Genomic DNA, 27,150 nt, shown 5'->3' on the forward strand with positions numbered 1-27,150 from the left:
ATAGATATGTTCATTGTATTGTTATTTCTGATAACAAAACTGATATTTTCTTTCTCCATGAAAACGTATAATATGCTATTTAAATAGTTGTAAAGTTAACTAAACTTAACATTAATCATCTTGTCTGTGAAAAAAAACAAAACATAAAAACTGTAATTTTATATAATTATGGCACAAATTAACTTCTATTACATCAGTTATCGTACAGTTTCGTGCTGGAGAGATTTTCCTTTGAATTCATGCCGTTGATACCGTGGACATCAATTTTATTCTGTAAGTCCTTGATGTGTTTTTCTATGAAATTTGATTGAATGATCCTGAACTTGTGGTTACGATGTGCTCCATCTCAATATTGCTCAATTACTTAAAACACATTTTTTTATTGTCTGTTTTCATCCTCTCTGGCCTTGTGATTTTTCTGAAATTGTATTCATTTTAGGTTTTGCTGTTCACACTCTATGAACAGATGCACAAGTAAATATTCATGATGGTTATTCATTGACAACAGGTTCAATCTCTTACATAAAGTGATATTTTATTTGTCTGTAAAAAACAAGGTGATTGACATGAATTGTTCACATTTGAAATGAGTTGTTACATCTCGCTTTAAGAAATCTAAATGAGAAATGGAATAACATTTTAAGAGTCCAGCTTTTTTAATAAAGAAGGAATATAATCTTTTTCACATATAAAAAACAATTATTACATTTGGTGTCATAGAATCACAATAAGTAACTTAATGACTTTCAAAAAGTACATATTTTTTTATAATAAAGAAGGAATATAGAGTCTATTTCCAACAACATTGTGTTCACTGTTGGATCTTTTCTGCGTCTGTGGTGTTGTCCTCTTTCGCCATCTTCTCTGACTCTTGTGTCGTTTCTGCTGTCTTGCAGTCGATGGGCACTACCCTCTCTGAGATGGCAGGAGTCTGTTTCCCTGAGGCTTTAATGTGAAGCTTTCCATCAGACAGACTGCAGGTCACAGCCTCAGGATTCACCCCGTCTTGGAGATCAAACTCCCTCCTGAACGCCTGAACCCTGTAGAAGTAGGAGCCTTTTCCATCATCATGCTTCTTCTCAGATTTGCCGCTCACTTGTAGCTTGTTGCCCACCTGCTTGACTGAGAGATCTTCAGGAGAAAAGTCTTTAGTGTCCAGTGTTAGAGCAAAACCATCTCCCTTCTTCTCTAGATTGCAAGGAAGTGGATGAACCTCCCCTGAAGCTGGGATTTGGTCAATCTCCTGAAAGAAGTGATGTTCAAGATTCTTCAGGAGCTCCAAACTGCTCTTCATATCCTCTATGTTTCTCAGCATGAGATCTCTGTGAGTGTCTAGAGGTTGGACCTGTGGCCAGAGACTGCGGACAGGCCAGTAGAAGTCCACATAGGGGCTGAGGGAGGGCTGGAATCCATGTAGGCTCAGCATTTTCAGAGTTGAGAGTTGGTAGTTCTTGCTGTGGTTACTGCTCTTAGCGTAGCCTTGGATTTGTCTGTTCTGCTTCAGCACAGTGAGCTTTCCCAGCTTTATATCCTGCCTCTTGAAGTTCCAGGCAGTTCCTGAACGTTCCAGCCAATGCCATAATTTACCACTGTGTGTCACCCCGGAGCATGAGGATGACGTCACATCTGACAGGTTCTAAATCTGGGTGGGGTGAGCAATATGGATTCGTTGCATACCTTTTCACACTCACAGGATACACTTATGTGAAACTGATGTCATGTTGATCACTTGTTGTGAAGTAGGTGATGTATTCAGTGAAATTCATTTAAAAATAATCAAGCTATCAATTAGCATAGCCATAGTGAAATCTGCAAACTGTGCTTTCCCAACAAATACATACATTTCATCAAGTGTTTATGTTTGTAAAAATAGATATGTTCATTGTATTGTTATTTCTGATAACAAAACTGATATTTTCTTTCTCCATGAAAACGTATAATATGCTATTTAAATAGTTGTAAAGTTAACTAAACTTAACATTAATCATCTTGTCTGTGAAAAAAAAAAAAACATAAAAACTATAATTTTATATAATTATGGCACAAATTAACTTCTATTACATCAGTTATCGTACAGTTTCGTGCTGGAGAGATTTTCCTTTGAATTCATGCCGTTGATACCGTGGACATCAATTTTATTCTGTAAGTCCTTGATGTGTTTTTCTATGAAATTTGATTGAATGATCCTGAACTTGTGGTTACGATGTGCTCCATCTCAATATTGCTCAATTACTTAAAACACATTTTTTTATTGTCTGTTTTCATCCTCTCTGGCCTTGTGTTTTTTCTGAAATTGTATTCATTTTAGGTTTTGCTGTTCACACTCTATGAACAGATGCACAAGTAAAGATTCATGATGGTTATTCATTGACAACAGGTTCAATCTCTTACGTAAGGTGATATTTTATTTGTCTGTAAAAAAACAAGGTGATTGACATGAATTGTTCACATTTGAAATGAGTTGTTACATCTCGCTTTAAGAAATCTAAATGAGAAATGGAATAACATTTTAAGAGTCCAGCTTTTTTAATAAAGAAGGAATATAATCTTTTTCACATATAAAAAACAATTATTACATTTGGTGTCATAGAATCACAATAAGTAACTTAATGACTTTCAAAAAGTACATATTTTTTTATAATAAAGAAGGAATATAGAGTCTATTTCCAACAACATTGTGTTCACTGTTGGATCTTTTCTGCGTCTGTGGTGTTGTCCTCTTTCGCCATCTTCTCTGACTCTTGTGTCGTTTCTGCTGTCTTGCAGTCGATGGGCACTACCCTCTCTGAGATGGCAGGAGTCTGTTTCCCTGAGGCTTTAATGTGAAGCTTTCCATCAGACAGACTGCAGGTCACAGCCTCAGGATTCACCCCGTCTTGGAGATCAAACTCCCTCCTGAACGCCTGAACCCTGTAGAAGTAGGAGCCTTTTCCATCATCATGCTTCTTCTCAGATTTGCCGCTCACTTGTAGCTTGTTGCCCACCTGCTTGACTGAGAGATCTTCAGGAGAAAAGTCTTTAGTGTCCAGTGTTAGAGCAAAACCATCTCCCTTCTTCTCTAGATTGCAAGGAAGTGGATGAACCTCCCCTGAAGCTGGGATTTGGTCAATCTCCTGAAAGAAGTGATGTTCAAGATTCTTCAGGAGCTCCAAACTGCTCTTCATATCCTCTATGTTTCTCAGCATGAGATCTCTGTGAGTGTCTAGAGGTTGGACCTGTGGCCAGAGACTGCGGACAGGCCAGTAGAAGTCCACATAGGGGCTGAGGGAGGGCTGGAATCCATGTAGGCTCAGCATTTTCAGAGTTGAGAGTTGGTAGTTCTTGCTGTGGTTACTGCTCTTAGCGTAGCCTTGGATTTGTCTGTTCTGCTTCAGCACAGTGAGCTTTCCCAGCTTTATATCCTGCCTCTTGAAGTTCCAGGCAGTTCCTGAACGTTCCAGCCAATGCCATAATTTACCACTGTGTGTCACCCCGGAGCATGAGGATGACGTCACATCTGACAGGTTCTAAATCTGGGTGGGGTGAGCAATATGGATTCGTTGCATACCTTTTCACACTTACAGGATACACTTATGTGAAACTGATGTCATGTTGATCACTTGTTGTGAAGTAGGTGATGTATTCAGTGAAATTCATTTAAAAATAATCAAGCTATCAATTAGCATAGCCATAGTGAAATCTGCAAACTGTGCTTTCCCAACAAATACATACATTTAATCAAGTGTTTATGTTTGTAAAAATAGATATGTTCATTGTATTGTTATTTCTGATAACAAAACTGATATTTTCTTTCTCCATGAAAACGTATAATATGCTATTTAAATAGTTGTAAAGTTAACTAAACTTAACATTAATCATCTTGTCTGTGAAAAAAAACAAAACATAAAAACTGTAATTTTATATAATTATGGCACAAATTAACTTCTATTACATCAGTTATCGTACAGTTTCGTGCTGGAGAGATTTTCCTTTGAATTCATGCCGTTGATACCGTGGACATCAATTTTATTCTGTAAGTCCTTGATGTGTTTTTCTATGAAATTTGATTGAATGATCCTGAACTTGTGGTTACGATGTGCTCCATCTCAATATTGCTCAATTACTTAAAACACATTTTTTTATTGTCTGTTTTCATCCTCTCTGGCCTTGTGATTTTTCTGAAATTGTATTCATTTTAGGTTTTGCTGTTCACACTCTATGAACAGATGCACAAGTAAATATTCATGATGGTTATTCATTGACAACAGGTTCAATCTCTTACATAAAGTGATATTTTATTTGTCTGTAAAAAACAAGGTGATTGACATGAATTGTTCACATTTGAAATGAGTTGTTACATCTCGCTTTAAGAAATCTAAATGAGAAATGGAATAACATTTTAAGAGTCCAGCTTTTTTAATAAAGAAGGAATATAATCTTTTTCACATATAAAAAACAATTATTACATTTGGTGTCATAGAATCACAATAAGTAACTTAATGACTTTCAAAAAGTACATATTTTTTTATAATAAAGAAGGAATATAGAGTCTATTTCCAACAACATTGTGTTCACTGTTGGATCTTTTCTGCGTCTGTGGTGTTGTCCTCTTTCGCCATCTTCTCTGACTCTTGTGTCGTTTCTGCTGTCTTGCAGTCGATGGGCACTACCCTCTCTGAGATGGCAGGAGTCTGTTTCCCTGAGGCTTTAATGTGAAGCTTTCCATCAGACAGACTGCAGGTCACAGCCTCAGGATTCACCCCGTCTTGGAGATCAAACTCCCTCCTGAACGCCTGAACCCTGTAGAAGTAGGAGCCTTTTCCATCATCATGCTTCTTCTCAGATTTGCCGCTCACTTGTAGCTTGTTGCCCACCTGCTTGACTGAGAGATCTTCAGGAGAAAAGTCTTTAGTGTCCAGTGTTAGAGCAAAACCATCTCCCTTCTTCTCTAGATTGCAAGGAAGTGGATGAACCTCCCCTGAAGCTGGGATTTGGTCAATCTCCTGAAAGAAGTGATGTTCAAGATTCTTCAGGAGCTCCAAACTGCTCTTCATATCCTCTATGTTTCTCAGCATGAGATCTCTGTGAGTGTCTAGAGGTTGGACCTGTGGCCAGAGACTGCGGACAGGCCAGTAGAAGTCCACATAGGGGCTGAGGGAGGGCTGGAATCCATGTAGGCTCAGCATTTTCAGAGTTGAGAGTTGGTAGTTCTTGCTGTGGTTACTGCTCTTAGCGTAGCCTTGGATTTGTCTGTTCTGCTTCAGCACAGTGAGCTTTCCCAGCTTTATATCCTGCCTCTTGAAGTTCCAGGCAGTTCCTGAACGTTCCAGCCAATGCCATAATCTACCACTGTGTGTCACCCCGGAGCATGAGGATGACGTCACATCTGACAGGTTCTAAATCTGGGTGGGGTGAGCAATATGGATTCGTTGCATACCTTTTCACACTCACAGGATACACTTATGTGAAACTGATGTCATGTTGATCACTTGTTGTGAAGTAGGTGATGTATTCAGTGAAATTCATTTAAAAATAATCAAGCTATCAATTAGCATAGATATAGTGAAATCTGCAAACTGTGCTTTCCCAACAAATACATACATTTCATCAAGTGTTTATGTTTGTAAAAATAGATATGTTCATTGTATTGTTATTTCTGATAACAAAACTGATATTTTCTTTCTCCATGAAAACGTATAATATGCTATTTAAATAGCTGTAAAGTTAACTAAACTTAACATTAATCATCTTGTCTGTGAAAAAAAACAAAACATAAAAACTGTAATTTTATATAATTATGGCACAAATTAACTTCTATTACATCAGTTATCGTACAGTTTCGTGCTGGAGAGATTTTCCTTTGAATTCATGCCGTTGATACCGTGGACATCAATTTTATTCTGTAAGTCCTTGATGTGTTTTTCTATGAAATTTGATTGAATGATCCTGAACTTGTGGTTACGATGTGCTCCATCTCAATATTGCTCAATTACTTAAAACACATTTTTTTATTGTCTGTTTTCATCCTCTCTGGCCTTGTGATTTTTCTGAAATTGTATTCATTTTAGGTTTTGCTGTTCACACTCTATGAACAGATGCACAAGTAAAGATTCATGATGGTTATTCATTGACAACAGGTTCAATCTCTTACGTAAAGTGATATTTTATTTGTCTGTAAAAAACAAGGTGATTGACATGAATTGTTCACATTTGAAATGAGTTGTTACATCTCGCTTTAAGAAATCTAAATGAGAAATGGAATAACATTTTAAGAGTCCAGCTTTTTTAATAAAGAAGGAATATAATCTTTTTCACATATAAAAAACAATTATTACATTTGGTGTCATAGAATCACAATAAGTAACTTAATGACTTTCAAAAAGTACATATTTTTTTATAATAAAGAAGGAATATAGAGTCTATTTCCAACAACATTGTGTTCACTGTTGGATCTTTTCTGCGTCTGTGGTGTTGTCCTCTTTCGCCATCTTCTCTGACTCTTGTGTCGTTTCTGCTGTCTTGCAGTCGATGGGCACTACCCTCTCTGAGATGGCAGGAGTCTGTTTCCCTGAGGCTTTAATGTGAAGCTTTCCATCAGACAGACTGCAGGTCACAGCCTCAGGATTCACCCCGTCTTGGAGATCAAACTCCCTCCTGAACGCCTGAACCCTGTAGAAGTAGGAGCCTTTTCCATCATCATGCTTCTTCTCAGATTTGCCGCTCACTTGTAGCTTGTTGCCCACCTGCTTGACTGAGAGTTGACAATTGCATTCCAATCACTGATAGACTCTATCGGGTTCTCACAGCATGTAAACACACCAACTCACTACCATAATCACACCATTGACCTTGTATTAACACATGGCCTAGAAATTGACCGCCCTATAGCTCTACCCCAAAATACTACCCTCTCGGACCACCACCTAATTACATTTAATATGAAATTAGAACTCCGTCCAACATCGGAAATTACACACTTCTACAGCCGTTGTCTATCCGACAGGACTACTGCGGAATTTATATCAAAACTACCCGTCGCCCTCACTTCAGCTCCTACCGCTGGCAAAGTAAATGGCATATGCACTTCCCCACCTTATATCGACCTATTTACTGAAGGCGTCACGCATGCGTTGCATTCAACCCTCGACGCTGTTGCACCACTGAAAAAGAGATTAAGAAAACTGAAAAAACTAGCCCCATGGTACACTGATCAGACTCGTGCACTCAAACGAACCACACGAAAACTAGAAAAAAAATGGTACTCCACCAAACTTGAGGTATTTCTCATGGCGTGGAAGGATAGTCTCCTAAGATATAAACGTGTACTCTCTGAGGCGAAATCAGCTTACTATTCTTCATTGATTGATAGTAATAAAAACAACCCAAAGTTCTTATTTAACACTATTTCTAGGCTAACAAAAAACCACAACACAATCGAACATTCGGTTCCCATCATCTTTAGTGGTAATGATTCCATGACCTTTTTCAATAATAAAATCCTTAAAATAAGAGAACAAATCCAAAGCTTTCTCCCCCTCTGTGACCCTACACCCCTTCCAACATGCGCCAAGGTAACACCACTTCAACCGGGTGCTATCCTTGAATTCTTCGCACCCACCGACCTCCCTGAATTAAACTCCCTGATCCTCTCATCTAAATCATCAACGTGCCTACTAGATCCTATCCCCACAAAATTACTTAAACATGCACTTCCCTTACTAAGTGAGACATTGCTCAATGTAATGAATAACTCACTTATCTCAGGCTACGTCCCACAATCTTTCAAAATAGCAGTGATAAAACCATCTCTTAAAAAACCTAACCTTGATCCCGATAATCTCGCTAACTATAGACCCATATCTAACCTTCCTTTTCTGTCAAAAATACTTGAAAAACTAGTTGCTAAGCGACTTACTTCTTTTCTACATCAAAATAAAATTGAAGAAACCCTCCAATCCGGTTTTAGGGCCCACCACAGTACTGAAACGGCCTTAGTCAAAGTCTTAAATGACCTACTAATCGCATCTGATCATGGGTGCACCTCAATATTAGTTCTCCTAGACCTTAGTGCTGCTTTCGACACTATAGATCATCTGATCCTGTTACAGAGACTTGAACATCACGTTGGCATCAAAGGTTGTGCCCTATCTTGGTTTAGATCTTACCTCTCTGATCGCCATCAATTTGTTCATGTCCATGAGAAGTCGTCAAATCACACCAGAGTAAGCTACGGTGTCCCACAAGGCTCTGTCCTTGGACCACTGCTTTTTTCCCTCTATATGCTACCCTTAGGTGCTGTCATAAGGAAACATGGCATTAACTTCCATTGCTATGCTGACGACACCCAACTCTACCTATCAATGAAACCTGATGAAATTGTACATCTACCCAAGATAGAAGCTTGCCTCCATGATGTAAAATCTTGGATGACTAGCAACTTCCTGCTCCTCAACTCTGATAAAACTGAGGTTATGCTTGTAGGCCCCGATCAACTGAGAACTACACTATCTACCCATTTACCCACACTCAATGGCTTCCCAACACCCAACACTAACATCAAAAACCTTGGTGTAACTATCAACCAAGACCTCCTACTTGACTCACACATAAAACAGATCTCAAAGACATCATTTTTTCATTTACGCAATATTGCCAAAATTAGAAAGGTCCTATCCCTCCAAGATGCAGAAAAACTAATCCACGCATTTATTACTTCCCGCCTCGATTATTGTAATGCTCTCCTGTCCGGATGCAGCATCAACACAATAAAGAGCCTCCAACTTATACAGAACGCTGCTGCTCGTACACTCACCAGAACTAAAAAATATGAACACATCTCACCGGTACTCGCTTCTTTGCATTGGCTCCCCGTTAAAAGTAGAATCGACTTCAAAGTACTCCTGCTAACATATAAAGCCCTAAACGATCTGGCTCCAAACTACCTCAAGGAATTAGTCGTCCCCTATTGCCCTCCAAGGCTGCTCCGTTCCCAGAGTGCAGGCCTCCTGGTAATTCCAAGAATATCAAAGACCACAATAGGAGGGAGAGCATTTAGCTACCAAGCCCCTCTCCTCTGGAACAATCTCCCTGCCTCCATCAGAGCTGCAGACACCGTGCCTATATTCAAATCAAGACTTAAGACATTCCTCTTTAGTGCATCATATAGCCAAAAGTAACCGCGCCAACAAACCAATCACCTGCTGTACCAGCCACCCAGACATATCCGAACACAAATTCAAATATTACTTGCATTTAGTACCGCAACATCAAATGTGTTTACTGTTTGCCGAGTGGATGCATGTACGGCCCCGGCAAACAGATCACAACAAAAAACAAATTAAATTACTACTTGTAATTTAGTACCGCAACATCATATGTGTTTCCTGTTTGCCGAGTGGATGCATGTACGGCCCCGGCAAACAGATCACAACAAAAAACAAATTAAATTCCTACTTGTAATTTAGTACCGCAACATCAAATGTGTTTCCTGTTTGCCGAGTGGATGCATGTACGGCCCCGGCAAACAGATCACAACAAAAAACAAAATGTTCAATGCCAGAAAAACTAAACATATCTAAGTATTGCAATATGCAACAGGCAAACCGACACACAGATGACATGTCCCTGGTTGGTGAAATGATTCATCTGTGTGTTTGTTCGTGCTGATTCCCGACTAACAGACCTGCAGACTGATTCGTCATTTCCTGTTTGTTAGATGGATCAGGAGGAGCCTCCTGGGCCTGATTACTCCCCTCCTCAGCCCGCCCCGAAACGCCCCTGCAGACCGGCTCCAGAGCAACACCAGCATCGCCCACGCCGCCCTGCTCCCCATCCTGGGCCCTCAACTCAGTCATCATCCCCTTGACGACTTCTCCCGCTGGATGCGACGACCCCCACCCTGGTCATCGGCAGCTCCATGATCCGAGATTTCCACACCCCCCCCTTCAACAAGCGGCCCCTGCAAGGTCCACTGCCTCCCCGGAGCCAGGCGTGTTCCAATCGCTGATGGATGTGGAACTTTCCCTCCCCACCCCCACCACTCTGCACGTAGTCTCTCTACCTGGTCTACCTAGAGAAACCCTCGGCCAACCGCACCCACTGCCACTGCATTGCCGTACACCTACTCTACCCAATACCCTATGCTAGCATTTATGTACAATATACATTATTGCCTCCACCGAAATGTTTCTCTGTCCCTACATCCCCTACCCCTGTAACAGTAACCCTATTGCCACAGTAATCTGGTCTTGTCTGTATCATGTATTTACCACCAGATGTATGTACACATATGTCCAGTGACCAAATGCTGGCTGTGTATTGCCCCTGTTGCTTCCTTTCCCCTTCTGCCACACTACCCTTCCCCTTCCCCCCTTCCCCCTGTCCCACCTTCCTGTCTCCACCCGGCCGACCTCAAGCAGATGGGTCCCCCCTTATGTGCCGTGGTTCTGCTCAAGGTTTCTTCCTGCCTAACAGGGAGTTTTTTCTTGCCCCTGTTGCCGTTGTGCATGCACTAAGGGGGTTCAGGCTCTGGGCTCTGTTAAGCGCCGAGAGGCAATTGTATTGTTATGGCGCTATACAAATAAAATTGAATTGAATTGAATTGAATTGAGAGATCTTCAGGAGAAAAGTCTTTAGTGTCCAGTGTTAGAGCAAAACCATCTCCCTTCTTCTCTAGATTGCAAGGAAGTGGATGAACCTCCCCTGAAGCTGGGATTTGGTCAATCTCCTGAAAGAAGTGATGTTCAAGATTCTTCAGGAGCTCCAAACTGCTCTTCATATCCTCTATGTTTCTCAGCATGAGATCTCTGTGAGTGTCTAGAGGTTGGACCTGTGGCCAGAGACTGCGGACAGGCCAGTAGAAGTCCACATAGGGGCTGAGGGAGGGCTGGAATCCATGTAGGCTCAGCATTTTCAGAGTTGAGAGTTGGTAGTTCTTGCTGTGGTTACTGCTCTTAGCGTAGCCTTGGATTTGTCTGTTCTGCTTCAGCACAGTGAGCTTTCCCAGCTTTATATCCTGCCTCTTGAAGTTCCAGGCAGTTCCTGAACGTTCCAGCCAATGCCATAATCTACCACTGTGTGTCACCCCGGAGCATGAGGATGACGTCACATCTGACAGGTTCTAGATCTGGGTGGGGTGAGCAATATGGATTCGTTGCATACCTTTTCACACTCACAGGATACACTTATGTGAAACTGATGTCATGTTGATCACTTGTTGTGAAGTAGGTGATGTATTCAGTGAAATTCATTTAAAAATAATCAAGCTATCAATTAGCATAGCCATAGTGAAATCTGCAAACTGTGCTTTCCCAACAAATACATACATTTCATCAAGTGTTTATGTTTGTAAAAATAGATATGTTCATTGTATTGTTATTTCTGATAACAAAACTGATATTTTCTTTCTCCATGAAAACGTATAATATGCTATTTAAATAGTTGTAAAGTTAACTAAACTTAACATTAATCATCTTGTCTGTGAAAAAAAAAAAAACATAAAAACTATAATTTTATATAATTATGGCACAAATTAACTTCTATTACATCAGTTATCGTACAGTTTCGTGCTGGAGAGATTTTCCTTTGAATTCATGCCGTTGATACCGTGGACATCAATTTTATTCGTAAGTCCTTGATGTGTTTTTCTATGAAATTTGATTGAATGATCCTGAACTTGTGGTTACGATGTGCTCCATCTCAATATTGCTCAATTACTTAAAACACATTTTTTTATTGTCTGTTTTCATCCTCTCTGGCCTTGTGATTTTTCTGAAATTGTATTCATTTTAGGTTTTGCTGTTCACACTCTATGAACAGATGCACAAGTAAAGATTCATGATGGTTATTCATTGACAACAGGTTCAATCTCTTACGTAAAGTGATATTTTATTTGTCTGTAAAAAACAAGGTGATTGACATGAATTGTTCACATTTGAAATGAGTTGTTACATCTCGCTTTAAGAAAACTAAATGAGAAATGGAATAACATTTTAAGAGTCCAGCTTTTTTAATAAAGAAGGAATATAATCTTTTTCACATATAAAAAACAATTATTACATTTGGTGTCATAGAATCACAATAAGTAACTTAATGACTTTCAAAAAGTACATATTTTTTTATAATAAAGAAGGAATATAGAGTCTATTTCCAACAACATTGTGTTCACTGTTGGATCTTTTCTGCGTCTGTGGTGTTGTCCTCTTTCGCCATCTTCTCTGACTCTTGTGTCGTTTCTGCTGTCTTGCAGTCGATGGGCACTACCCTCTCTGAGATGGCAGGAGTCTGTTTTCCTGTGGCTTCAATGTGAAGCTTTCCATCAGACAGACTGCAGGTCACAGCCTCAGGATTCACCCCGTCTTGGAGATCAAACTCCCTCCTGAACGCCTGAACCCTGTAGAAGTAGGAGCCTTTTCCATCATCATGCTTCTTCTCAGATTTGCCGCTCACTTGTAGCTTGTTGCCCACCTGCTTGACTGAGAGATCTTCAGGAGAAAAGTCTTTAGTGTCCAGTGTTAGAGCAAAACCATCTCCCTTCTTCTCTAGATTGCAAGGAAGTGGATGAACCTCCCCTGAAGCTGGGATTTGGTCAATCTCCTGAAAGAAGTGATGTTCAAGATTCTTCAGGAGCTCCAAACTGCTCTTCATATCCTCTATGTTTCTCAGCATGAGATCTCTGTGAGTGTCTAGAGGTTGGACCTGTGGCCAGAGACTGCGGACAGGCCAGTAGAAGTCCACATAGGGGCTGAGGGAGGGCTGGAATCCATGTAGGCTCAGCATTTTCAGAGTTGAGAGTTGGTAGTTCTTGCTGTGGTTACTGCTCTTAGCGTAGCCTTGGATTTGTCTGTTCTGCTTCAGCACAGTGAGCTTTCCCAGCTTTATATCCTGCCTCTTGAAGTTCCAGGCAGTTCCTGAACGTTCCAGCCAATGCCATAATTTACCACTGTGTGTCACCCCGGAGCATGAGGATGACGTCACATCTGACAGGTTCTAGATCTGGGTGGGGTGAGCAATATGGATTCGTTGCATACCTTTTCACACTCACAGGATACACTTATGTGAAACTGATGTCATGTTGATCACTTGTTGTGAAGTAGGTGATGTATTCAGTGAAATTCATTTAAAAATAATCAAGCTATCAATTAGCATAGCCATAGTGAAATCTGCAAACTGTGCTTTCCCAACAAATACATACATTTCATCAAGTGTTTATGTTTGTAAAAATATATATGTTCATTGTATTGTTATTTCTGATAACAAAACTGATATTTTCTTTCTCCATGAAAACGTATAATATGCTATTTAAATAGTTGTAAAGTTAACTAAACTTAACATTAATCATCTTGTCTGTGAAAAAAAACAAAACATAAAAACTATAATTTTATATAATTATGGCACAAATTAACTTCTATTACATCAGTTATCGTACAGTTTCGTGCTGGAGAGATTTTCCTTTGAATTCATGCCGTTGATACCGTGGACATCAATTTTATTCTGTAAGTCCTTGATGTGTTTTTCTATGAAATTTGATTGAATGATCCTGAACTTGTGGTTACGATGTGCTCCATCTCAATATTGCTCAATTACTTAAAACACATTTTTTTATTGTCTGTTTTCATCCTCTCTGGCCTTGTGATTTTTCTGAAATTGTATTCATTTTAGGTTTTGCTGTTCACACTCTATGAACAGATGCACAAGTAAAGATTCATGATGGTTATTCATTGACAACAGGTTCAATCTCTTACGTAAAGTGATATTTTATTTGTCTGTAAAAAACAAGGTGATTGACATGAATTGTTCACATTTGAAATGAGTTGTTACATCTCGCTTTAAGAAATCTAAATGAGAAATGGAATAACATTTTAAGAGTCCAGCTTTTTTAATCAAGAAGGAATATAATCTTTTTCACATATAAAAAACAATTATTACATTTGGTGTCATAGAATCACAATAAGTAACTTAATGACTTTCAAAAAGTACATATTTTTTTATAATAAAGAAGGAATATAGAGACTATTTCCAACAACATTGTGTTCACTGTTGGATCTTTTCTGCGTCTGTGGTGTTGTCCTCTTTCGCCATCTTCTCTGACTCTTGTGTCGTTTCTGCTGTCTTGCAGTCGATGGGCACTACCCTCTCTGAGATGGCAGGAGTCTGTTTCCCTGAGGCTTTAATGTGAAGCTTTCCATCAGACAGACTGCAGGTCACAGCCTCAGGATTCACCCCGTCTTGGAGATCAAACTCCCTCCTGAACGCCTGAACCCTGTAGAAGTAGGAGCCTTTTCCATCATCATGCTTCTTCTCAGATTTGCCGCTCACTTGTAGCTTGTTGCCCACCTGCTTGACTGAGAGATCTTCAGGAGAAAAGTCTTTAGTGTCCAGTGTTAGAGCAAAACCATCTCCCTTCTTCTCTAGATTGCAAGGAAGTGGATGAACCTCCCCTGAAGCTGGGATTTGGTCAATCTCCTGAAAGAAGTGATGTTCAAGATTCTTCAGGAGCTCCAAACTGCTCTTCATATCCTCTATGTTTCTCAGCATGAGATCTCTGTGAGTGTCTAGAGGTTGGACCTGTGGCCAGAGACTGCGGACAGGCCAGTAGAAGTCCACATAGGGGCTGAGGGAGGGCTGGAATCCATGTAGGCTCAGCATTTTCAGAGTTGAGAGTTGGAAGTTCTTGCTGTGGTTACTGCTCTTAGCGTAGCCTTGGATTTGTCTGTTCTGCTTCAGCACAGTGAGCTTTCCCAGCTTTATATCCTGCCTCTTGAAGTTCCAGGCAGTTCCTGAACGTTCCAGCCAATGCCATAATTTACCACTGTGTGTCACCCCGGAGCATGAGGATGACGTCACATCTGACAGGTTCTAAATCTGGGTGGGGTGAGCAATATGGATTCGTTGCATACCTTTTCACACTCACAGGATACACTTATGTGAAACTGATGTCATGTTGATCACTTGTTGTGAAGTAGGTGATGTATTCAGTGAAATTCATTTAAAAATAATCAAGCTATCAATTAGCATAGCCATAGTGAAATCTGCAAACTGTGCTTTCCCAACAAATACATACATTTCATCAAGTGTTTATGTTTGTAAAAATAGATATGTTCATTGTATTGTTATTTCTGATAACAAAACTGATATTTTCTTTCTCCATGAAAACGTATAATATGCTATTTAAATAGTTGTAAAGTTAACTAAACTTAACATTAATCATCTTGTCTGTGAAAAAAACAAAACATAAAAACTATAATTTTATATAATTATGGCACAAATTAACTTCTATTACATCAGTTATCATACAGTTTCGTGCTGGAGAGATTTTCCTTTGAATTTATGCCGTTGATACCGTGGACATCAATTTTATTCTGTAAGTCCTTGATGTGTTTTTCTATGAAATTTGATTGAATGATCCTGAACTTGTGGTTACGATGTGCTCCATCTCAATATTGCTCAATTACTTAAAACACATTTTTTTATTGTCTGTTTTCATCCTCTCTGGCCTTGTGATTTTTCTGAAATTGTATTCATTTTAGGTTTTGCTGTTCACACTCTATGAACAGATGCACAAGTAAAGATTCATGATGGTTATTCATTGACAACAGGTTCAATCTCTTACGTAAAGTGATATTTTATTTGTCTGTAAAAAACAAGGTGATTGACATGAATTGTTCACATTTGAAATGAGTTGTTACATCTCGCTTTAAGAAATCTAAATGAGAAATGGAATAACATTTTAAGAGTCCAGCTTTTTTAATAAAGAAGGAATATAATCTTTTTCACATATAAAAAACAATTATTACATTTGGTGTCATAGAATCACAATAAGTAACTTAATGACTTTCAAAAAGTACATATTTTTTTATAATAAAGAAGGAATATAGAGTCTATTTCCAACAACATTGTGTTCACTGTTGGATCTTTTCTGCGTCTGTGGTGTTGTCCTCTTTCGCCATCTTCTCTGACTCTTGTGTCGTTTCTGCTGTCTTGCAGTCGATGGGCACTACCCTCTCTGAGATGGCAGGAGTCTGTTTTCCTGTGGCTTCAATGTGAAGCTTTCCATCAGACAGACTGCAGGTCACAGCCTCAGGATTCACCCCGTCTGGGAGATCAAACTCCCTCCTGAACGCCTGAACCCTGTAGAAGTAGGAGCCTTTTCCATCATCATGCTTCTTCTCAGATTTGCCGCTCACTTGTAGCTTGTTGCCCACCTGCTTGACTGAGAGATCTTCAGGAGAAAAGTCTTTAGTGTCCAGTGTTAGAGCAAAACCATCTCCCTTCTTCTCTAGATTGCAAGGAAGTGGATGAACCTCCCCTGAAGCTGAGATTTGGTCAATCTCCTGGAAGATCTGATGCTGAAGATTCTGGGTGGGGTGAGCAATATGTGTTCTTTGAACAAGTATCAGACACACTGAAGATACACTTGATGTCACGTTGATTTACATGATATAAGTCTTCATTGTTCAATAAAATAAAACTCAGGCTTTTAATAAAAATTCACATGGCCATAGTGACATTGGCAAACAGTAGGATGTCCTTACATTTGCATACATTTCATCAACATAAATCTTCATTATATTGTTAAATTTTTCATGTTGTACTCCAAATTTGAAACATGCTCTGAAAATATGTTTTAATGTTATTGTTGTGGGAATTTTATTAAAAGAAATCATATTTATCATCTTGTTGATCATATCATAATAGTTTTGTTTTGATGCTGCCTCATAAAGTTCTAGACAGCTCTTGAACATTCCAGATATCGCCTGATGCTCCCACTGTTCGTCACCTTGGAGATCCATGTAGTTGTCATAATGGATGAGCTGAGCAACGGCAACATGGAACCTGTGGGTAACCCTAACCTAACCCTAACCCTAACCCACCACAAAGGCCACACTTATATGAAAATGATATCTTGTTGCTAAACCAATCATGTATTAATTCAGCACTACAATTACAATGCATGTATAATAATGCGTCCAGAGAGAGAGAGAACAAATGACAACAACACAATGCTGTTGTTCCAAAGTATATCATTTTAGAAGTGTAACAGTTGACACAAATACAAATACAATAACTTTATCAAATATGTAGATATAATATGGTGTTGACATGTTTCATTATAATTCTAATAATATCATTAATCACAATGAGAGACAATATAACATGCAAAAACCTTTATTTTAATTACTGATATGCAATGGAGTTCCTTTTCAGCATTTTGTTCAATGCTGGATCTGTGTACCTTACTGTTTATCTTGTGAATTCTAGTTCACATCTTTCCTTGACTTCATGACGTTTTCCATCGTTGTTTCAAATGTAGAAGGAGCGCTACATGGAGTTTTCATTCCTCTAAAAACTCAACAGTTGTATGGATATGCTGTAGTTCGGTACGTTCTTCAACGATGAACAGAAAACATTCAACTCCGGGTTAACTCATGGTCAGCCCTATCTGCACGCGTACGCTTAGTGGCACCAGCATGCCGGTGAGGTGAGTGTCTTTCCATATCGCTTAGACCCTACTCTTCGTGTCCAGGGGATTTGTTATAGTACAACCGAGTTACTGTTAGTGTTGTTTAAATGTTAACTGAACCAAAACAACTGTAGCCTACATGTTTTAGTTAAAGACCTAGATAGTTCCACTGTTTAGCCTACCAGGCTAGCTAATATTAGCTCTGAAGCAAACCACGAACCTAGTCGATGTTGAAGAACATAACGTGAAATGGTTTTGATTTTATAACTGGTCACAACAGAAATATTTGAGGTCGAGAGCGATTTGGACAATTTAATTTGAGCTGCGAAATAGCCATCGTAGTGTTACCAAGTAATGTTAAAGAAGCTTTAGTTGTTACTGGCTGGTGTCTTTGTTGTTTATTTACCAAACTAAGGACTTTGGTATATTGGAAACCGCTAGCTAACTGACTGGTCGTTTCAACCTATCAACGTATTTTATATATGTCTCTCTTTGTGTATATTCTGTAAAGGATGTGTGAGATTCGATTTATAGTGGGTATGCATTAATGTATGTATTAATCTTACTTGTTCATAACCTCGTTTCAGCTGCTGGTAGCATGTTTGCCAGATATTTCGACCACGATGAAAGTGAGGAGGATGAAGATAGCGACGATGTGGAGTCTGAACTGTACAGCCAATTCCACTACTGCACCAGTGGATCAGCGCATTCGGAAACTGGAGAAGAAGAGGACAACCATGCCTCTCACCCTGCAGACACAGCAAGGGATACTGCCATCTCAAGAGACTTTGGTATAGTGCCCACATCCTTAGGCAGACCACCTGGTCTCTTCAGGAACCGCTCAACCAGCTGTGGCCTCCAGGCAGAGACATACCTCAGCCTGGAGGTCCATTCGGATTCGGAGGACAATGAAGTTGACCTGGAGGACTGGATGCTGCTTGGTGGGACGGAAATGGAAGGGGACGGTAACATTCATCTGAACCTGAAGTTTGGGAGGATAGGCACTGGGTCAGCTAAGAAACGGCAAAAAAAAAAGGCTGGTGATGACGATCTGTGGGCGATATCCGATAGAGATAGAAAGGTGGGTGATACAAGGGAGGATTGGGGGGTGGAGAGTGGAGAACAGTAAACAGTTGTGCAAAATGCATGAAGAAACATCCACTTTCCCTTTTCTTCTTTCAGACCATGACGACTTCTTTTAATTACTTGGCGCCTGGTATCTTCCTCCCAAACTACCTCTCTCGGGCACGGACCGTCTGCCCTAACTGTCGGAAGACTGGCCACTCGGCTCGGAGCTGCCCTGCTGTCAAGGCATGCACACCCTTCGCCATTGTGTGTGTGTGTGTGTGTGTGTGTGTGTGTGTGTGTGTGTGTGTGTGTGTGTGTGTGTGCGCGCGTGCGTTAGGGGTGGGCGATATGGGCAAAAAAATAATATCTCGATATTTTTTTCATTTTGACGATAACGATAATTAGACGATATTTTAAAAAAAAATGTGATTGGAATTCTCAGAGTTATACCTTCTTGGAGATTACAATAATGGGCACAATGTTTAAGGAAAACACTTCTTTATTGTCTTTAAACAAAAATAACTTAATTGAACTGCAATGCAGATATATTGAACTCTTGTAATAAAGTGCTCCATGCATCCATGAGAATTATTGCACATCAATAGCAGTTCTTATGGCCTTATTAAACTTAAAATTCTGTCTAGGATTGTATAAAAATACAAATACATGAGCATTAGAGCATGGATCGGGACGAATTTTTCTGTACGAGCCCGGCCCGGTCCGACAGCCCCACGGAATCAATTTCTCAACTGTTCATAGTACTAATGCCACATTGACGTACGTTTTTTATGAATAGCCTGGCTTTATTAAACTGGGGCATCAATAGTTAAATGCTCTCTCTCACAAACAAGCGCTGTTAAACGCACAAGAGTACACAATAAGCATATTTAAATTAAATGATTCACATTGCAATAACGTTTAGTAAAATGGTGCGGCTCCTTTAAGGTGCACCGTGAGGGACAACGGTGACGCATAGTTTGGATGTAGCAACAAACATTTATATGCTGTGAAAGTGTTAACCAGTATGTGAGTAACGTGAGTTTTGTTAAAGCATAGCGTGTGTAATGTGTAGCTATTTCATTCCGTTTGCTAACCCTTTCCTGCTGTCTGTACTTACTAACCAGCAGCAGACGTAAAGGAAGGGAATTAACCCTGAATTTAATAACATGCAATCTACTTCGGCCGTGGAGCATTTTACTCCACTGCAATATTCAACTACGTTCAGCGACAGACAGCAGGAGAGGTTAACAAACAGAATGAAATAGTTGCACATTACACATGCTATGTTTTAATAAAACTCACGTTTTATGCTACACCAACGGAGGCACAACAGACATCACCATGCGCTGCTAACCTGTTGCAAAGTGGATGTGAGAAGTCATGTCACGTGATCACGTAGGCCCACTCATAGACATGTCTATGGGCCCACTAGTCGTGTGAGTGCCGTGCTGTGGGGAGCGCTGCTGCTCCGTAGGCTATATTAAGAACATGATGTGAAAAGTTTCCCCGTGCGTGTCATTGTTTTTGGCGAAGTCATTTAAATACTCGATAATGTAATTTTGAACATCGTTTGAACAACAATGACGATATTATTGCAGACGATATATATCGCCCACCCCTAGCGTGCGTGCGTGCGTGCGTGCGTGCGTACATGCGTGCGTACATCAGAAGGTAAACGCCTAGGAGGTCTCAGGTTTTTCACATTAAGTGTTGATTCATATTGCAGAGACGTGATTGCTGTGTCCTGTGCGGTCAGCAAGGGCATCGCCAGCCTCTCTGCCCCTGTCGTCACTGCCCTGTGTGCGGGCTTCCTGCCGACATGCACCTGGCGGGGGCACAGAGGGCGACGTCGACCCATGCCAACCTGACCCACAAAGCCAACCGATCTCTACCTCCATGCCCCCTGCTGTCACGCTGCACTCAACACTGCCCACGCTGTGGTCTCACTGGACACTTACAGGAGGTCAGATATTACATATTATATATTTGAATGTGTACAAGAGGTTCAGCTCCTTATGTATTTTTGTGGATCATGTGTATGTATTTAGTGATCAATGCGTCTGATCACTGATCAATGTATTGGTCTGCTGGTAATGTGTATGTATTGAATGATCAATGTGTTGGTCTGCTGGTCATGTGTATGTATTGAACGATCAATGTGTTGGTCTGCTGGTAATGTGTATGTATTGAATGATCAATGTGTTGGTCTGTTTTTAAGTGGGTCATGTGTATGTATTGAGTGATCAATGTGTCTGATCAATGTGTTGGTCTGCTGTCCAGGTATGTCCTGACCTCTGGAGGCAGTACCATCTAACGGTGAGCTGCTCAGCACAAATTAAATAATACTGATTTATTTATTCAATAATATATAATTATATAATAGTAATTTATATAATAAATATTGCAAATGAAACTCTGGTTTTAGTGCAGCGTGAACAGGAGTGGTATTATACATTTTGAAAGCTCATATTTCTCTGCATAATAATGACCGTCTGTACTTGCTTTTTATCTCTATTTTGCAGACTCAGCCAGGTGTCCCTAAAAGACCAGGTAGAGACGTTAAAAGTCGTCGGCCCGCAGCCTGCTATAACTGTGGCAGGGGAGGACACTATGGCCATGTAAGTCTCTTATATTCAAAATAATTTCTATTAAATGTTATTCATATAGCAATTGCTGACTGCATGAGCTCTCTCTCTCTCTCTTTCTCTCTCTTTATCTCTCTCTCTCTCTCTCTCTCTCTCTCTCTCTCTCTCTCTCTCTCTCTCTCTCTCTCTCTCTCTCAGGAGTGTTTTCAAAAGAGGATGCCAGAGGCCCCTGGCTCCTGTCTTCCACATGTTTGTCGTTACGACACAGATGAAGAAGCTCTCGCACGGCAGACGGCAACTCTCGAATCAATCAGAGGTGCGTGAGTGTGTAAGACGGCACACATGTGCCTTAATATTCAAGACGCATATGCTGAACGCCTGGAGCATATGCTTCAAAACACATGATTGGCATGTGTGATGTGACTGAGCTGTGTATGGTGATGCCCTACAGGCCTGCTGCAGATGAAGCCTCAGAAACGCACTTGGCCAGAGAAGCGGAGAGAGCGGCGGGAGACAAAGCGATTGAAGAGAGAGAGAGCGAAGGAGTACACCTCAGGGAGAAGAGGAGGTGCGAAGGAGTACACCTCAGGGAGAAGAGGAGGTGCGAAGGAGTACACCTCAGGGAGAAGAGGAGGGCCGAAGGACCGGTTCTGCGTGTCACCCCACAGGTCCTCCAAAGGTCCTGGGGTTCCTCTCCCTCCCTCTGCTGCTGAAAGGAGAGGGGGCCCCCGATGGATGGGTCGCCTTTCGGACAGACGGCGGAAGGCTGGTGGCAGCTGTGGCCGCAACCTTTACCCACCGGACTCCTCATTCAGCAGAGGCAAAGCTAAACACAGGCGCAGATAGGATGGACTGGGTGTGCCTTTAAAAAAAAAAAACGTTTCTATGGTGAGAATAAATAAAGTGACACCAGATGGCGCTATTGCTCTCTTTAAGAACAACTTGGAGGTTTCCTTCCATTCTGATGCTGTGAGAGGCCACTGAACCTGCCAGCCTGAGATCAGGATCCATGTTATCCTGAAGATGAAAAACAGCTTTGATGGACAAGAAATGCTGGGGAAAATAAATGCTTTTCCAACCATTTTGATACTCTGTGTGTGTGTGTATATGTAAGTCACATCACTTTACTTAAGTTATAAGAACACCTCATAATATGACTACTAAATGATGAATGTGTAGTTGTTGTGATACTCAAAAGGATCCTCCACACTTGCTCATTAGTCAGGAGATGGATCTGTGTGAAAAACTACAGGGCGCTCAAAGCAGTTTTGTTTGTGTCTGGACAAACTTTGAATGGTCTATCATGACCCCTTAAGTCTTGAGATAAATCTGTGACTGTTAGGCTGTATTGGTGTGTGTGGTTGCTTGTGTTGGATGGCAGATTTGGTCAACCTGGGATATATTTTGGTGAACGTGATAGATTCTAGAATTGACATGCATTTATAGAGCGTTTATAACAGGTTCTTGTATGGTGGGTCTGTGATGGCACACCTTACTACCAGCCCCTTGGCCTGCTCTGTCTCTGGTCCCAGATCAGTGTAGGGGCAATGGAATCAGCCCAGATCAGTGTAGGGGCAATGGAATCAGCCCAGGGCAGTGTAGGGGCAATGGAATCAGCCCAGGGCAGTGTAGGGGCAATGGAACCAGCCCAGGGCAGTGTAGGGGCAATGGAACCAGCCCAGGGCAGTGTAGGGCCAATGGGCCTGCTAGTCTCTGGTTCCACGGCAGTGTAGGCGCAATGGGACCAGGGCAGTGTAGGGGCAAAGGGCCTGCTAGCTTTTAGAAGACATGCCTCCTTGACTGAAGTCAATGTGACAGATACCCATGTCTACACCCCTAAGTGCTGGCATAAGGATTATAATATCCCCTCCAGTATGACACTAAATAGTCTCATGTTTTATCTGTCTGCTGGGGCCATCCTTGCTGACAGCAATAAGATGAGTGATTACTCATGTCTCTCCCATGACCTGCAGTGGGTGAGGTAGTCATGCCCGTCCTGCAGTGAGTGAGTGGGTGAGGTAGTCATGCCCATCCTGCAGTGGGTGAGTAAGTCATGACCGACCTGTTGGATTCCATGTTCTCTTGTTCTCTCAAGTTAGTACTTCAACTTGTTTGTGACTTCAGGTTTGTGTATGTCTGCATGCCGTGGAGTCAAGCTCTACGTGTGTGTGTGTGTGTGTGTGTGTCTGAATTAGAGAATTAGAGTTTACGTATTGTTCATCCACATGGCCACGTTACATTACCTAAAAGCCAAGAGGTGTGAACTGTGCCCTACCGCTCCCCAGATGTTGACAATTTGCAAGGATGCACGGAAGAGCAAGGCTGCATAGATGCATGGAAGAACAAGGATGCATAGATGCATGGAAGAGCAAGGATGTGGCCAAACAATACCTCGTCAGGTGTAAAATGTCCTGTACACTCACCATGCAAATCGTGTCCCTAAAGGACCCTCTAAAACTACAACACGCACGCATGCACACATACACACACCAGGATGCTTCTCTGTCCTCTGTAGGTGCATAGATTCATTAAGGACACTCTTTCACACACAGCAGAGGCTATGGAGGTGTGTGAGAGGGAGAGAGAGACCATGTGTGGATTGATAACTACGCATTAACTTACTCATGCACATAATCTATTCAGTGGTATAATGCTGAGAGCACATAAGCATATATTATATGCCTTCATATGTTTATGTTCCTGCAGCAGACATCCACGCCATCAGAGGACGAAGACCTCAGGCAAGATGCTTAAAGAGCCATTTCTTTCAGCAGTGACCCTGGTCAGAAGCCTGTATGTTTGTCTTTGAATAGTAATAATAAGCACATGTACAGAGAGGTGTGGGAATGGACATGCAAGCTGGTGAGTGATGTAGACCCTTGATCTGAGGTGTGTATGATGGTATTATCCTGCAGTGGTTATTACAGATATGCATGGAATGAGGACCAGCGCCCGAAGAGGAGACGTCAGGACTATGACATGGGAGATCTGATTCCACATGCATAAGTGAATACATGTGGGGTTTGACTTGAAATTTTCAGTACCACAATCATCACAATTCCTTATTGCATCCCACGTATAATTCCACAAACCGCCCTCCACATATACACTCAGTAAAATATCTGACATACCTTCACCCCCTGGCCTCTACAGAAGGCCCTGTGTGTGTGTGTGTGTGTGTGTGTGTGTGTGTTTGTTCATATACAAATGTGTGTGTTTGTGTGTTTATGTGTTTATCTCTGAAAGGCTAAGGACACTGACCCTGTGTCGCACTGACGGAGAAGGTCCTGTTGGCAGCGAGGAGAACGGAGTAGTCCCAGATAATGATGAGTGTGTGTGTGTGTGTGTCTGTGTGTGCGTGTGTGTGTGCGTGTGCGTGTGCGTGTGTGTGTGTGTGTGCGCGTGTGATTGTGTGTGTGTGTGTGTGTGTGCGCGTGTGATTGTGTGTGTGTGTGTGTGTGTGTGTGCGCGTGTGATTGTGTGTGAGTTTGTGTGTGTGTGTGTGTGTGTGTGTGTGTGTGTGTGTGTGTGTGTGTGTGTGTGAGTTTGTGTGTGTGTGTGTGTGTGTGTGTGTGTGTGTGATGAGGCCACAACCTTGATGGTGGGCCTGCTGGGGGGCGGTTGGACAGAGCCCAGTGTGGCTGAGTTTCTAATAAGTGCCAGCCGCCCCCTAGTAATACCCAGCCGACGTCGTGAGCCGGTCATCCAGCAGCGACTCCAGTCATTAAGATGGCATCAGAACTCTGTGTGTGTGTGTGTTTCTGTGTGTAGAACCAAATCTGAGTGTGTGTGTTTATACAGGACAGCGTGACTTGACAGAGCCTAGGCCCCTGTGTGGCACACGCCACTGTTAGCACATCTGCTAATGCTGAGAGGGGGCGGAACGTCGCCGGGCCTCACACACACACACACACACACACACAGCCACACACACCCCAAGGCTCAGTCCTGTTGTGCTCTCAATTAGCCTATTGAGCTGAGCCATGCGCCGCACGCCGCTAATGCTCCGCTGTGTTTCGCTGACAGCGGTCGCAGGGCTCGTGTGGGTATGTTGTAAGTGTGTTAGTCATGTGTATGACGAGAGAGGCATCTGTGTGTGTGTGTGTGTGTGTGTGTGTGTGTGTTGGACTGAAGGGTGTGCACGGGGTAAAGGACGTGTGGTGATCTGCCTGGTCATGAGTCATGGCTCTGCATAGAGGGCATCTGATCTAATTAAACCCAAACCAGCACTGTGTGTGTGTGTGTGTGTGTGTGTGTGTGTGTGTGTGAGAGAGAGTGTGTGTGTGTGTATGTTTTGGGGGCTTTGTGTGAGTAAGTAAGAAGGGACCATGAGGGACAGCTAAACCTAAACCATGCAGTTGCCAACCCAACACACACACCAAAGCAACACACACACACACCAACCCAACACACACACACCAACCCAACACACACACCAAAGCAACACACACCAAAGCAACACACACACACACCAAAGCAACACACACTTTGGCCTTAAAGTGAGTTAACTTTACATCAAGTCTAATTCGCATACTAATTAACCTCAGCTAGAACTTCTTGTTCCCAATTCCAGCTAATTTCTGGTGGTATTTGTGTGCTGATTTCAGATATATTTAATACCTATGTGGAGAGCTGAAATCTTATCTTCAAAGACAGCTTCACAGAAGTCTTTGTTTGACTTGGAATGTAAGCAGAATCAGGGAAGGCCCTGTAGCAGATAAACACACAGATGGGTTGTGAGAAGAGTTGACTGTGACCTCATTTAAACTCTGCTGGATTGGAAGGGAGTATTTGAGTGCGTTTGGGGGAGTTTATTTGTCTTTGCCTTATTTGTAGAGAACAGGGTGTGTGTTGGAGGGGAGGGGGATGGGGCAGATTTTCGTCTTCCTTTGTGGTGAATTACGGTCCCTTTTACCCAGAGCTCTCTACATGTGACGGGAATTCAGAAAAGCATTCCTTTGTTTTTATTGCCATGATGTTAAAATGTTCTCAATTGTAGTGCATCTAATCCTATTTCTCACTGAGAGTACCAATTAACACACACACACACACACACACACACACACACACACACACACACACACACACACACACACACACACACACACACACACACACACACACCTGATCCTTTGTAGTCTCAGTTGGCATTTGGCATTTGGTGTGTGTGTGTGTGTGTGTGTGTGTGTGTGTGTGTGTGTGTGTGTGTGTGTGTGTGTGTGTGTGTGTGTGTGTGTGTGTGTGTGTGTATGTTTATGTCCAGGGTGTACAATTGAACATTGTCCAAACTGTATGTATTTCATATTTTTTGAATCGTGAAAATTGAAATCGTGATTTGAAAAAAAAAACAGGTGACTATTCTAAAATTGGAAAAATATTACAAACCTATGTTTCAAGTATTCTTTGAGAAAGAATAGGGAACGGCTTTTTTTCCAAAAAAGGTACCATTCCAAATGTGCTTGTTCTGAGGGAAGCCTTGGTTTAATTTAATGTAATGGATTCATGGAAGCTTGTTTATCCTGGAAATGAGATTGAATTGGTATTCGTGACACACGTGCACACTCATGCACGCACACAGACACATACAGACACATACAGACACATACAGACACACACACAGACACACACACACACACACACACACACACACACACACACACACACACACACACACACACACACACACACACACACACACACACACACACACACACACACACACAAACACACACACACAAATGCACACTGTAGAGCAGGTGCAAGAAAAAAGGCCGAAAGCATGAAGCACGATGTCACATGTCACACCTGATCTCAGTTTGTGCGTCTGTGTGTGTTTAACCAAAGGCACACAGATAGTTCAGACCTGGGATATTCAGATGGGCAATCCTCAGGGCAGGGAACCTTTGAATTCTTTTTTCGAATCCGCCAATCACATTTCCAACACCAGCGATTCAACACACACACACACACACACACACACACACACACACACACACACACACACACACACACACACACACACACACACACACACACACACACACACACACACACACA

General features: G+C 41.6%; 7 protein-coding genes across 7 annotated transcripts; 1 reads left to right on the top strand and 6 right to left on the bottom strand.

Annotated features, from left to right (window-relative positions):
* Nucleotides 1-811: 811 nt before the first annotated feature.
* On the bottom strand, nucleotides 812-1,453 carry LOC308367459 (heat shock protein 30-like; the record flags this gene model as incomplete). Its single annotated transcript, XM_080841376.1, has 1 exon — nucleotides 812-1,453. Exon 1 carries the CDS (start codon nucleotides 1,424-1,426, stop codon nucleotides 812-814), a length of 615 nt encoding a protein of 204 aa, XP_080697502.1. The 5' UTR covers nucleotides 1,427-1,453.
* Nucleotides 1,454-2,681: 1,228 nt separating this feature from the next.
* LOC308367419 (heat shock protein 30-like) lies at nucleotides 2,682-3,323 on the bottom strand (the record flags this gene model as incomplete). Its single annotated transcript, XM_080841325.1, has 1 exon — nucleotides 2,682-3,323. Exon 1 carries the CDS (start codon nucleotides 3,294-3,296, stop codon nucleotides 2,682-2,684), a length of 615 nt encoding a protein of 204 aa, XP_080697451.1. The 5' UTR covers nucleotides 3,297-3,323.
* A 1,227-nt stretch (nucleotides 3,324-4,550) lies between these two features.
* Nucleotides 4,551-5,192, bottom strand: LOC308367373 (heat shock protein 30-like; the record flags this gene model as incomplete). Its single annotated transcript, XM_080841274.1, has 1 exon — nucleotides 4,551-5,192. Exon 1 carries the CDS (start codon nucleotides 5,163-5,165, stop codon nucleotides 4,551-4,553), a length of 615 nt encoding a protein of 204 aa, XP_080697400.1. The 5' UTR covers nucleotides 5,166-5,192.
* A 1,227-nt stretch (nucleotides 5,193-6,419) lies between these two features.
* On the bottom strand, nucleotides 6,420-10,888 carry LOC308366706 (heat shock protein 30-like; the record flags this gene model as incomplete). The annotated part of the gene is made up of 2 exons (XM_080840436.1): nucleotides 6,420-6,730; nucleotides 10,585-10,888. The coding sequence occupies 2 exons, from the start codon at nucleotides 10,886-10,888 to the stop codon at nucleotides 6,420-6,422; spliced, it is 615 nt and encodes a 204-aa protein (XP_080696562.1).
* Nucleotides 10,889-12,137: 1,249 nt separating this feature from the next.
* On the bottom strand, nucleotides 12,138-12,783 carry LOC308366922 (heat shock protein 30-like). Its single transcript, XM_080840720.1, has one exon. The coding sequence runs from the start codon at nucleotides 12,754-12,756 to the stop codon at nucleotides 12,142-12,144; it is 615 nt and encodes a 204-aa protein (XP_080696846.1). The 5' UTR covers nucleotides 12,757-12,783; the 3' UTR covers nucleotides 12,138-12,141.
* A 1,227-nt stretch (nucleotides 12,784-14,010) lies between these two features.
* Nucleotides 14,011-14,625, bottom strand: LOC308367199 (heat shock protein 30-like; the record flags this gene model as incomplete). Its single annotated transcript, XM_080841033.1, has 1 exon — nucleotides 14,011-14,625. One exon carries the CDS (start codon nucleotides 14,623-14,625, stop codon nucleotides 14,011-14,013), a length of 615 nt encoding a protein of 204 aa, XP_080697159.1.
* A 2,799-nt stretch (nucleotides 14,626-17,424) lies between these two features.
* LOC308366457 (uncharacterized protein) lies at nucleotides 17,425-22,144 on the top strand. The gene is made up of 8 exons (XM_080840165.1): nucleotides 17,425-17,458; nucleotides 18,028-18,521; nucleotides 18,623-18,751; nucleotides 20,235-20,471; nucleotides 20,789-20,824; nucleotides 21,031-21,126; nucleotides 21,292-21,409; nucleotides 21,545-22,144. Exons 2-8 carry the CDS (start codon nucleotides 18,039-18,041, stop codon nucleotides 21,937-21,939), a joined length of 1,494 nt encoding a protein of 497 aa, XP_080696291.1. The 5' UTR covers nucleotides 17,425-17,458; nucleotides 18,028-18,038; the 3' UTR covers nucleotides 21,940-22,144.
* Nucleotides 22,145-27,150: the final 5,006 nt, after the last annotated feature.

This window comes from Sprattus sprattus (genome assembly GCF_963457725.1).
Source record: "Sprattus sprattus genome assembly, chromosome: 6".
Classification (NCBI taxonomy): domain Eukaryota; kingdom Metazoa; phylum Chordata; class Actinopteri; order Clupeiformes; family Clupeidae; genus Sprattus; species Sprattus sprattus.